Raw genomic sequence first — 13,608 nt, forward strand, 5'->3', positions numbered from 1 at the left:
TGACGCTATGATAAATGAGCTCCCTGACATTATTTTTACAGACCCAGTAAAAGTAATTTCCTGATAAAGTCTGTAGATAAAATGCTGGCGAGAGATCACAATGAGGTGTCACGATGAAGTGGACGGACTGGCAGCAAGCGAAGCCTGTGGGCTGCTCCATAGAGGGTGCGGGCAGAGGCATGCGCCCCTTGGCAGTCTTCTGGGCTAAATCTCTCCTTTTCTGATTTTGATTCACAAAGGAGAGAATTAGGCAGTTTTCAAAAGGGGCTGTATTTAGGTGTTTTGATGGACTTTGCCCGTCTGAGTGCTGAATGCCAACAGAGCCTGATTTCTCCTGATGCTCAGTGAACAGTGGGCAGACCATCCTGGAGAGCTGGTTTTGTGGCACACCGCTTGAAATCTCTGTACTTCCATTCCTCCTTTGTCTATATCTTGTCTAGTTCAACTCTAAGTTCTGCGGGCCCGAAACTCTCTTACATACTTTTCTTTATGGCATATATGCATATGCATATAGACATGCATGTGCATGTGTGTGTGTGCCTGTACATTCGCACATACATGTATGTATTTATGTACGTCCCCTTATTTTAAGAAGAGCTTTCTAAGTATTTAAGCCCTGGTACTCTGTACTGCTGAATACTGCACTCCCGTCTGGTGCCAAAGCCCTTATACCCATCACATTGACACACAGGTGAATGCCGCCATGTGAGTAGTAAGTGGGACGCTAAAACCCGTGCCACTTCCATAGCTGCCAGTGTTATTGATTATCGCTCCCTCCATAGTGAGAAGGGGTCCAGTTGTACTTTGGAGAATATGAAAAGATCGTGGCTGACCCTGAACTCCTGTTGCGTGAAGATATCGCCCACCCACCAAGTTGTAGGCTCAAGTCGAGGAAACCGTTCTGGTTACGTACGCTCCATACTTTCATCGAACAGTCTGGACGCTGAGAGCTGGTGGCACGAAATCTGGTCTGCAGCAACAGCGTGCAGCAAAAATTTGGTTGTAAAACTGACCATCAAGCTTCTGGGTTTCCACCTGCAATGCAGATATTCGACTGCACTGAACCGCCTTCATATGGGACGTGGAAGGTGTGCCTATTTATTGAACGAATGGGCCATCAAGGACTGACCAAACTGTGTATGCGGTGAGCTGTAGTCAGTGAGCCACATTGCAAACTCCTACCCTGAACTTGCTTATCACGGAGGGATTGAAGCAATCCACTTAGCCGTCCTGGATGTCATCACCTGGCTATCGGACCTCAACCTACAACTTTAATTCACTTGCACCTTTTCTGCTGTTGCTTGCCATAGCCATACAAAAGAGAGAGAATATTTTATGATAGGATTTCCCTAGCATTTGGTATCAAATTGGTTTAGCAATTTGAGTGTTGTGCTGACTTACAGAACTCTGCATTTCTTTTATTTGTGTTTCATTAGTACTTGCAAACGACAGTTCAGCAGTGGCCCTATTGTGCTAGGTACTGTACAGACACATAATGAGAGCCAGTTCCTGCTCTAACGATTTCACCAGTCTAAATGGAGATGAGAAGCTCAAGTGAAGTTACCTGCCAAGCTCCCAGCAAGCGCGGCTCGGTATCCTGGTCCCAAAGGATTGGGAGCTATTGCTAGCTTGTGAAGTTATGAGTGGGAAGCAAAGAAAAAGGTTTGTCATGGATGCTTTCTTATGATGATACTTTAGTAGGAGGGCAGAGAAGTTGGATCTCAAGATTAGAGAGCAGATGGTAAAAAGTAATCTCTTCCCTATGTGCCCACCTGGGAAGAACAGCCTGGAACATAATACATACACTGCAATGAACTGTCTAGCGTGTGCAAGCATGACTTCTGGAAAGCAGAAGCTGGGCATCACAGGCATTATAATGAGCTGTAACTGCTTTTGGGTTATTATGCAAAGTAGTGTAACAAGCTAAGTATATAGCATATACCTAGATGCTGTACTATAGCTATATACAATACTATGGCTAGTACAGGCATACCTCGGAGATATTGCGGGTTCGGTTCCAGACCACCGTAATAAAGCGAATATCGCAATAAAGCGAGTCGCATGAATTTTTTGGTTTCCCAGTGCCTATAAAAGTTATGTTTACACTATATTGTAGTCTATTAAGTGTGCAATAGCATTATGTCTAAAAAAAACAATATACATACCTTAATTAAAAAATACTTTATTGCTAAAAAATGCGAAACATCATCTGAGCCTTCAGCGAGTCGTAATCTTTTTGCTGGTGGAGGGTCTTGCCTTGATGTTGATGGCTGCTGACTGATCAGGGTGGTGGTTGCTGAAGGTTGGGGTGGCTGTGACAATTTCTTAAAATAAGACAACAGTGAAGTTTGCCGCATCGATTGACTCTTCCTGTCACGAAAGATTTCTCTGTAGCATGCGATGCTGTTTGATAGCATTTTACCCACAGTAGAACTTCTTTCAAAATTGGAGTCAATCCTCTCAAACCCTGCTGCTGCTTCATCAACTAAGTTTATGTAATATTCTAAATCCTTTGTGGTCATTTCAACAATGTTCACAGCATCTTCACCAGGAGTAGATTCCATCTCAAGAAACCACTTTCTTTGCTCATCCAGAAGAAGCAACTCCTCAGCCGTTGAAGTTTTATCATGAGATTGCAGCAATTCAGTCGCATCTTCAGGCTCCACTTCTAATTCTAGTTCTCTTGCTATTTCCACCACATCTGCAGTTAAAAATGGTGCCGATAGACTTGCTCGACGCAGGGTTGCCACAAACCTTCAATTTGTAAAAAAATGCAATATCTGCGAAGCGCAATAAAGCGAAGCGCAATAAAACGAGGTATGCCTGTATATAACAAGCTAAGCCGTTGATTGTGGACGTGGCCAGCTTTAGCCACCTCTGATATTCCTGGGAAGAGAAATCTGAATGTCTTTGGGGGGAAAAAGTGTGAGCGTTTTCTGTTCTGCTTCTACTGTGCTTGTCACGGAGGTAGCTGAGTGTGTGTGTATATATATGTCTAGTTGCCGATAAAGGATGAAAAGACTTTTGAAAACAAACGCTTCCTTTTCTCCATATTGCCTTTCAGGAGCTCCTGTCACACAGGGCTTATGAAATGTCCCTTAGTTGGGTTTTGATGAACTTAGTGGGTGCTTCTGAAGTGGATCAGTTGGAATTGGCATGCAGGTGCTGCTCTGGCATCTGGAAGTCTCTTGTTCACATCGCACCTTCATTGAACTTTAAACTAGGTAGTCCTTCCCTTTTGGGATCCCTTTCACTCAGACTGAGTTGATCGCAAACCCTGATGGCAGTTCTCTGTTATGAGCATCTGTTCTTCCTAGGATCTAGGGGCTGTCTGAGCACCTGGTGAACAGAATCTGGGTGTAAAGCCTCCTAACGCGTAAGTAAAGGAGGAGCTGCTTTATCTCCCTGTTTTGCCAGAGGAGAGCAGCGATCATTGAGTCTGTCCCTTTGCATAATACGAGCCAAAGAACCTCATCCAGCAGTTTCTGTTCAAGCCCATACCTCCTGTTTGAGCTTCTGCAAGTCACCTAGGACACCCAGTCCTGACAAGACTTCAACTGGTGGGAGAACCACCATGCCTCTAGGTGTGCAGCTAACTGCCGTCACTGTCAAAAGAATATGCACGCCTGGTTGCTAGTCTGAATTCCTCTGTCTTCATCTCCCATCCATTGGATTGCATTATGCTTTTTTCTACAAAGTCAAGAGTGCTCAACCAGATCTGCATCTCCGAACTGTATCATCTGGCCCCTGGGGCTCTCTATGGGTTCGGAAATTTGGCAGCGGGAGAGTGGAGCAGCGTTCATAGCTGCTCCCCTGCTGGCAAATTTTTGGACCTTTGTGGAGCCCCGCATATGGGATAACACGGCCTTACATACCATGTTGCACCAGTGTGCAGCTAGATCTGGCTACACAGGGTCATGCTGGCACACGTCTGGGTCCGGGTATGTGGGGCTGGGCTGATGTGCTGGATCGCACCAGCAGAGTAAACCCATGCAGGATCTGGCCTGCAGACTGTTCCTTTGCCACTCATTCAGTTGGTTGGGTACCATTGTACCAGGTGACAGAGCCACCTTCTCTTCGTCTCTTCAGTAGAGTCATTCCTGATTTCTACTGCCATAGTCACACCAGGCTCAAACAGCACAAATCAGAGGAGACTCAGGGCCATCATCTTTAGAAACCAACTTTCATAAGTCGCTGTGCTATATTTGACAGCTTTTGGAGCTGCGACTTCTCTTAACTGCTGCCCAAGCCTTCCCCCCCACCTCCAGCCAGCTCTGATACGCTGACATATTTCTTTTTTTTTCTTTCTGATGCATGTGTCTGGCACCGTGGGCAGCAAATATAACCTGTTTCTTTCCCTTTTAATAATGAGAGATTCATATTACACAATATAATTTTCTGGTCTTGAAAACTGGAGACCTGTAGCAATAATTGCAATAAATTAACCCTGCCGTTTTCTTCATAAAACTGTCTGGGGAGGTTACTTAATTCACTTTGTCATGAGTCACTTTAATTACATCATGACCGGGCTGATGAATGCCTGAGTAGGTAAGGGGCTCTCGGAGTTTGCCTGATAAATGCTTATTGCTGGATCTCGCTGTTTGGCTGTAAATATTTGGGTCTGGGACTGAGCCCGGGTTTACAAGATTGTTTCTGTTTTGTTTCCAGGCAGTCAGATTTGGCTGCTTTTCTGCAAGCAAAACAAGATTTATTTTTTTTTATTTATATTTGGATTTCATAATCGCTCGGAGCCCCTAGCCCCCTTTTGTTGGGCTAGCTATAGATATGCAGTAAGAATATGAATGTTTAGGGTGCTTTCGCTGTGGGAGGAAGTATAATGTAGGGTATAATACTCAGGCATAGGAGACTAAATGTTCTTAATTTGGCCATTGACTCCTGTGTGACCTGAGGCTAGTAGACACTTTGATCTATGCCTCAGTTTCTCCATCAGTGCAATGGGCATAAAATTGAATTCCTCACAGGGATGTTGTGGAACTCAATTAATTGGGCAGTGCTCAAGCCCCTTCACATGGGAAGTGTTGCAGAAATACAAACCAGTGTCAGTAGTTATAAAAGGGGACGGAGAAGCATCACTAGTCATGATTAACTCCTCACAGCCACAGCGAGAGGACAACCTCTGCCCTCCAAACTCAGTTTCCTACTCCTTCAGAGGGAGAGTTCCCCTAGATTATAGAGACATAGGACCTGTATGATATGGTTGAGTAGTTGCAATTCCGTCCAACAGAAGGCCGTGTTGTACAGCGACTCACGTTTATTTAACATATGATACCCAATCAGCAGCCAGATGCTCTGTTAGCGTAAATAGCTGTGTCTCGGTTTCGGTGGCCGCTAGAGTAATACGGGTCCATGTGGGATCCAGCCCAATGTCCACAGAGCATAAATGTTTTGGGCCACCAGCTTGGTTACTTATTTGGCACATTTTCCTGTAGTGCCACATACGGCTCTGTCCTGGTGACCGAAGGACCATAAGCTGCCATTGAATGACAGTATTCAAACATAAGTCATGAAATAGTTCCATCTTTTTTCATTGCTACTGTAAATCCAACTATACCAGAAGCCAGTTCATTTTGCATTGGAAAGCATAATTGCTGAAGTTGTCCAACTAAACCATCTGGTAGAGACGCAGCGAAATCCAGTTAACGAGGTAAGCACAGCAGTTAAAACAGCCACATTTCCTTTTATCCAGGTTTCGGTGTTTGCCGCTGCCCTGTTCTGGGGTCCCAGCTGGCACTGTTGGGCAGTTCATGGCTTTTAGTAACCACGTTCTAATTACTATTTTTTTTTTGTTTGTTTTTTAAACAGACGAAGGGTCAAGCTTAGAGGATACTGATTTTAATTGGGATGAATACTTGGAAGAAACAGGAGCCAGCGCTGCTCCTCACACATCGTTCAAACACGTACGTACTTTGTCTGGGCCTTGAAAATGCTCTTTGTATTGCCTCTTCATTTTCCTTGGACAGGGTCATTCTGGAAGATTAAGGAAGTGACTGATGGTTCTTGGGGAAACATCATCAGGTGTTTTTCTCTCCTTCCCAAATGGTGTCCTCCATTCCAAGTGCTGCTGCCGAAATCCCTGCCTGCCCCTACTCAAATCTCCTTTCTCTCTCTCTTTCTTCCTTGCTAAAATCCTGTTTTCCCATCTACTCTCCTCCCCTTATCTGTACACTTCTGCTTTGTGTATATGCATTGCAAACAAGGTGGGATTGCTGCATATTCATTCCTCACCAATCTGGCTTTAAGCTAACCAATTTAGCTACTGATAACACAGTGTATGGTAGCAAACTGCCCGAGACAGGCTGCAAAACCTGCCCAAGTAATTGGTGAATAGTTTCACTTCATCTCCAAGGTACCACAGCTGTACTTCCAACAGAGCACAAGCCAGGCAACTTGGGTTTGTCTACATGAGCCACATTTACCTACTTGATTGTAGTGTAGACATACCCTTTGTCATCTTATGGGCCACATCAGAGTTGGGATTTCTCTGAGGCTCTCTGCGTTGCTTTTCCTTCTTTTCCTCTTGCCTCTTTCATAGGCTCATTCATTTTTCCATGGTGCTCCAACACAGATTTCTCTCGCACATTGTTCCATTTCATCAAAGCTCTTCTTGAACCGAAAATGATCTGAGAAGCCTATCTATGTTCGTTTTCCTTGTTACCAGGGAATGCCTCCACTTCTCCACACTGAAGATATCTCAGCAGGTATCTCAGAGATCCCTTCTGCCAGCAATTTGGCTACTTAGGGCACCTGGAGCCATACCTAGGTCTGCTAATATGATACCCTCACTCATGGAAATGTGGCTTTATTTGCACAGCAAGAGCCCTGGAAGCATCGTGATCAATACAGGCACTGTCTGCAGTCCTGACCCATACTTTTTTCAATTAGTGGAGGAGAGCCAAGAGCACCTGTGATGGTAAAGACTTCCTTTGAAGAGGAAACTATCTCCATCCTGAAGCACAAGAGAGTATCTTCAGGATGTAGAAAATCATTGCTCGGTGTGACCGACCTTGCCACATACCACCCATTATTGAACTCTCCCTTTCCTAACTGGGAGTCTTCGCTTTTTGTCCCTGCTGGCTACTAGATCCAGTTGAATGTTTCACTCTTCCTCTTCAGAATCCTCTGTGGGATGGAAAAGTCTTTAATTTCCAAGGGAGCCCCATTTCATGTGCATGATCATCCCTCCACCCAGCAAACGTCAACCTCAAGAGCAAGACGCATGTGCTTGTGTGTGCGCGTGCTTGTGTCCCTTCATGGTGACTGTTCTCTTGAGTCTGGAACTCATTTTCAGAGGAGGTTGGGCGGACCTCTCTAAAGGCATTGGGGTTTGTGAAGTAACAGCCCACTTGTTTGAATTAACCTTTGTACTGAATTAACCTATTACTGACATCATATAGTCACTCTGTCCTGCAGGATGCCACGTTTTCCCCTCTCATAAATACCAAACTCTGGTCCTTACAAACCAGAGCAGTGAGAGAACTACAATTTAATCATTTTGCAAGGTGCTTGGTCACCACGGGTGCATCTACACGACACCATGCAGAGAAGACAAATTCTACTGCGCGTTAGTGTGGCAGGAAAAGCCTGCTCTAATGCACAGTAGATTTAGTCCAATGCACAAGGGTGTCACCGAAAGATGTTCATCTATGCTAATATGCAGTAGTGCAGATTATGGCGCATTAAGTTAGTACGCGTCATTACAAGTACTAAATTTAATGTGCCATAATTATGGCTCATTAACGAATGTGTAGACGTGCCTCATGGTGATGGGTGCCACAGAAGAACTTCCATACAGGTGTGTGATCCTGAGATCAAACTGCTCTTGTTGTTTTGAGACTTCCAAGATCTGACAAAGACCACATTTTGGGGTTAAGGAAAAATAGGAAATGCTTTCCTTGATTCATTCATGCAGATCTCATTGATACTTAAGGACTACAAATGTACTGTGTAGTCTGAATGTAATTAGCAGCTACAACATAGCATTGTGATGATCATGTATGGCAAGCAGAAGAGGAGTATTGAGTCTCAAAGGTGCTCTTTCTCCAAGTGAGCAAAGTACCGTGATGTTTCCCTTTAACATTTGATTGGAACTCCCAAGGTGTAGATTGCAATTTGGGTATTTGCAATCCAGTAGCACAACAGTAGTGTATATATATCTTCATGACATCCCTTTGAGGAAGGGAAGCATTATTATTCCCATTTTAGAGATAGGTACTAAGTCATAGAGAAACCAAGGATCACTTTTTTAAATAAGCATTTGCTTTATGGGTCTCGCACTTGGGCCTGTAGACCATGGCTGGTTGGAAAGGCCATGGTAAGTGCTCTGTGGATTGTACCTTTGCACCTTTGTAATGTTTTCAGTTAAAAGTTTGGTGCGTAATGGTCTGCGGGAAAAGTGGAAGGTCGACAGTGGTCCATTAGTCCAAAAAAGGTTGGGCACCACTGGATTAAAGGATGTGTGAAGTGCAGTAAGAAACTGAGCTTGATTCTCCCAAATTTTAGGCCGGTATCCTAACCATTGGGCCTTCTTTCCCCAAGAAAGAGAAAGAAAGGAAACTTTCCTTCAAGTTCTGTAACAAAGAAGTGATATATCAAAACAACAGTTAGGAGATGCAAGAAAGGCAATATATTAAGCATGCATTCAGCTCTTAACTGCACTGGTTAGGAGTATCCTATAAAACATGCAATACCTTCTCTTGATTTTTTTTTTTTTTTTCTTTTCTGGACAGTTACTTGGGATCTGCTTCTGCCCCTGTTGAAGTCAATAGAGGCTTTGAGAGTATCTTTACTGGAGAAAGACTGTGACTGTAGTCTCTTGCTGCTTTTCTTCTCTCAGCCAGAGATTGAGGCTGTATTGTGCCAGCCATGGTGCAGTCACATTGTAGTAGATTTTCTGCCCCAGAGAACTTGCAGCATAAATAGACCAGGCAGGCAAAGGAAGCAGAAAGTGTTTGTCCAAGTTTGCTTCTCATGTCATTGGCCACCCTGAGAACAGATCATAGGCCTCAAGCTCCTGCCTGGGACTTGGACCTTCTGTAGTGTTGTTGCCTACCTCAAGGTATTCCTTCAATTTGCTCAGCTGGAGAGACATGTTTCTAGTATAAAGAAAAGTAATAATACCTGTTTCTAATTTTGTAAGGTTGAAATCAGCCTACAGAGCAGTTTCCAACCAGGGATGAAGTTAGAAGTGGCCAACAAGAACAATCCAGACACATACTGGGTGGCTACAATCATTACGACATGCAGGCAGCTCTTACTGCTACGTTACTGTGGCTATGGAGATGATCGCCGAGCGGATTTCTGGTGTGATGTGATGACAGCTGATCTTCATCCAGTCGGCTGGTGCACCCAGAACAACAAGGTGCTGATGCCTCCAGATGGTGAGTACTGTGCATTTTGTCGGGGTTATGTTTAGTACAAAGGCTGATGGCTAGGTGCTAGTCTGACACCCAGTCTGCAGTTGTAACTCCGCATCCTCAGCTTTTGTGGCTCTGTTCAGGTCATATTACATGAGTTGAGAATCAGGTCCTCTGAGTCCCAAGACAAGCTTTCAGGGACAACTATCCTTTGCAGAGTTGGCCACTTAACTGCAAAACCCCCATCCTCACGTGCTGCCCTTACTCCCTTGAAGACTGTGGGAGTTGCCCGAGTAAGGACCGGTGGATTTGTTCCTCGGGGACAAAGGTTATGTCTACATGGAACAGGGAGAGGGACCCAAACTAGGTCTGAATGAACTGGCTCTGCTACAGTATTGTTCTTGAGAGGGCTACTTAGGTTGGGCTGCTGCATTAATGTTGCATTCAATTGCTTCTGGTATATGAGCTTGCTTTTTCAGGGTCAGCTTGGGTATGACACTGCATTGTCTCATGTAGACATACCCTAAGGATCAAATACGGTTCTTTAACAGCTGAGGTGATTGAGTGCCAACTGCAGGTTAGTTGTGCTGCAGGGGCAGTCAACAGCGAGCAGCGCCATGGTCCTGACCTATGGAGGAACCACATTCTGTAGAAGCAGTCTGAGAAAGCGTGATGGGTAGAGGAGCAAAGTACAGCCAGTGGCATGAAGCAAGTTGGCCATGCCCCAGCGTGGGGAGAAAGTGCTGGTCTTCTGCAGCCCCATACGCTGCGGCTGCTTCCATGAAAGCTTTCAAACCTAAGCTCAAGCATGGCCACAAGTTTCTCTTCTCACCACTGATCACATAATATACCCTCCCAGTTTGTTTCTTGAGCAGTGGATGAATATTTAACCTCCCAACTTCAGTTGCTTTGAATCAATTTTAGGAAATCTTTAAAATGTAAGGCGATGTATGAATGCAGCTGAAATTAATTTTATTTTTTTTGTTTATGAGAACTACGTGGAAGGCTTACACTTCATTCGTGTCTTGTGCATGATTTTTTATGGGGGAGAGAATGTATCAGATTGGCCTCTAAGCCAGCAGCTCTGAACTGGGGGTACATGTACCCCCAGGTGGTACGTGAAGCCTCATCGGGGGTTCGTGAGATATATATCATACATTGTCTAACACGGGTTGAAGGGCCTAAAAAAAGTCTTGACAATTTGAAAAGTCTTTGTATGAGTATCTTGCCATTTTTATAATACACGATTACACATGGTTTGACACAAAAATGAGTTTCCCATTGAAAGGGGGTATGTGAAGTCTCATGCTGAGACCAAGAGGTACGTCGACGGGCAAAGGTACCCCTTGGAACCACTGCTCTAAGCTGTTGCCAGTGAGAGATGTACTCCCTTAAACCAGGATTGACTTTGGCCTGATTGCCTCAGCACAGGGGTGGGCAAAATGCGGCCTGTGGACTGGATGTGGCCTGGCAGGCTATTCTATCCAGCCCACAGGGCCCCTAAAAAATTTAGAAAATTAATATTTATCTGCCCCTGGCTGCCTATCATGTAGCTCTCGATGGCTTTCCAAAACTCAGTAAGCGGCCCTCTGCCCAAAGTAATTGCTTGCCTCTGCCTTAGCACATGCTGAGTACTGAGAGATGGGTGCTTTGGACCTGACTTGCCCTGACTGTTGTTTTGAATGCAAAGAAGATCGACTTTATAAATGAAGCCCAAGTGTGAGATCTTTGAGTGCAAATATGATCAAAAGATTTATTAGCCAAGCGGTAATAAATCCGGCTAATCTGAGGGGATTTTGATTTTTATTGGTCTCCTAAACTGGCTTTTATTACATGCCTTATAATCAATGTTGCCAGCATGTACACAATGCTGAAAACAAAATCATGAAATGCCAGGGTAAGGGGGTAAGAGATTTTATTGATTTCTGTAATAGAAAATAATGATTGTTTTATAACTGGAGGCAATTGCTTTTCAGGGATAGGTTGAAATCTGTGTTTTGGATCTGGCTACTCTTGTATGTATACTGTTTGACTTGGGTCACCAACTTTGTTGAGTTGCCAACTTCGCTCCCCTGTGCCTTCTGGTCCAGTGAAGGCATCGGGATTGCATAGGAAGTCATGGTCTACACTGAATTCAGGCCATGCTGTCTTGAAATTGCAGTGGAAGCCTTTGAATGAACAGATGTTAATTTACAGAAGTTGGGTACAATTTTCAAAGATGTCTGAATGACTTGGGTGCCTCAGTCTCATTTGAGAGATTTGGGCACTTAACAGTCTAAAAGTAATACTGTAGAGTGAGAGGATGTGGCTTTACCACACGTTTGGTTTGTTTGCCATAGCTGCCGGCATACATGCCATTACATCAAGGTGGATAAAATTTACCCCTCCTTTCTTTTTTTCTTTCTTTTTTTGGTGCTTAAGAGCGTCTCCACAGGCAATTGCCACAGAGAAACTGAGGGGGTAAGGACCTGCCCCCTCTTACCATGCTGTGAATTGCATGTGCATCCCCACACCCCATTGAAAGCAAAGGGAGTTAGGCACTTAAAGTTGGGGTTTTAAGTCTCTAAATCACTTCAGTGCTGTGAAAATGTTCTAGTCAATCAACTATATATATATTTTTTTTTAATAGTTTTCCTGACAAATATGATTTTTGTAAAATTATTTTGACAGATTTCATGGAAAATGTTTGGTTTTTTTTTTCTGTGTGGTGTTTGGACCTATTGGCAATATTTTGAAATTATTTTTTTCCAATTTTTGACCTGTATTTGACTGGTTAGTTGACCCAACTTCATTTGACCGGTCAAAAACCCGATCCTACTTGAAAGTTAGGTTTTCGAGAGAGCCAATTTAGATACCTGAAGGAAGCGGCTGGATTTTCCAAAGTGTGCAGAACTTGTCACCCCGCATCAAGAGCGCTAGGGACAGTGGTGTCTTGCACACTGGAAAATCAAACCAGAAGAAGCGGATCCGTAACTCTGATCTGGGGAGTACTAGTTCCACCATGCTCTGATGTGTAACGTCACATGCCTAGGTGCTTTGGATCCGTGTTTCAGTCAAGACGAGGCTTTGTGCATGTGCTACAAGAGGAACCGCTCTTTGGCAGGAGGCGCCCAAAAGCATTAGTGTCACATCACTGCCGTACTTCTGAAAACTTACTCGTTGTGGTTAATGGCACACTATTGTAGTTTTAACAGAAGCCTTGATCAGTATTGAACTTTTATGCTGCATAACCGGGGCAGGATCCAGGCCCTTAATACCTCTGCAAGAAATGCAAGCAGCATGGACCTATACCTCGTGCAGAAGGTACTCGTCCCCACTAGGGAAAATGCCATACTGGATCTGGTGTTAGCCTCTGGGGACGACCTGGTGGGGGATGTGCTAGTACAAGGGAGGCTGGGGGACAGTGATCATGAAATGATCCAGTTTGCTATTCAGAGGAAGGTGGGGAGAGTAACTAGCATAGCGCAAATGCTTGACTTTAGGAAAGCCAACTTCGTTGTGCTCAGGGCAGTAGTCAGGGAGGCATTCGGAGCCCAGGGGGTAGCTAGTGTGGGGGTCCAGGAAAGGTGGTCCTTCCTCAAGGAGGCTATTTTTGGGGCGCAGCGGGATGCAATTCTTTTGCGCAGGAAGGCGGGAAAAGGGTCTAGGAAACCTTCATGGCTGAGCGCGGATATCCAGGCTGGCCTGCGGGCAAAGAAAAAAGCATGCTGGTGGTGGGAGCAGGGGGCAGGGACAAAGGAGGAGTACACCTCCCTGACCTGAACTTGTCAGGATTTGGTAAGGGAGGCGAAAGCAGCACTGGAGCTTAGATTAGCTTCTGGGATTAAGGATAACAAAAAGTCCTTCTTCAAGTATATAGGTAGCAAGAAGTCTCGGGGTAACATTGGACCCCTATGGGGCGGGGCAGGGCAGGGCAGGGCAGTTGGTGACGGACGCACGAGAGAAGGCCGAACTCTTCAAAACTTCTTTGCCTCCGTGCTCCTGTCCGCTGACCATGGGGTGCTCTCGGGTGACAACGTAGAGAGGCCCGGGAAGGCTATGAGTCCCCCGACTGTTAGTTCAGGCCTAGTTAAGGATTACCTGGAGGGCTTAGATGTGTCCAAGTCAGCGGACCGGGATGACCTTCATCCACGGGTGCTGAGGGAATTGGTTGGTGTCATTGTGAAGCCATTGGTACGACTGTTTGAGGACTCCTGGTGCTCAGGCCAAGTCCCTGAGGACTGGAAAAGGGCCA

The 13,608-nt window shown here is 45.0% G+C and overlaps 1 protein-coding gene across 1 annotated transcript in view; it reads left to right on the forward strand.

Moving 5' to 3' along the window:
• Nucleotides 1-13,608, forward strand: part of SFMBT2 (Scm-like with four mbt domains 2) — a 164,500-nt gene that overhangs the window by 21,622 nt on the left and 129,270 nt on the right. The window contains exons 3-4 of the mRNA XM_019543748.1: nucleotides 5,824-5,918; nucleotides 9,158-9,398. Coding sequence (XP_019399293.1) covers nucleotides 5,824-5,918; nucleotides 9,158-9,398 — 336 coding nt within the window. The remainder of the gene's footprint in view (nucleotides 1-5,823; nucleotides 5,919-9,157; nucleotides 9,399-13,608) is intronic.

The sequence above is a fragment of the Crocodylus porosus genome, unplaced genomic scaffold (genome assembly GCF_001723895.1).
Source record: "Crocodylus porosus isolate Cpor-Errol unplaced genomic scaffold, CroPor_comp1, whole genome shotgun sequence".
NCBI classification, from domain to species: Eukaryota; Metazoa; Chordata; order Crocodylia; family Crocodylidae; genus Crocodylus; species Crocodylus porosus.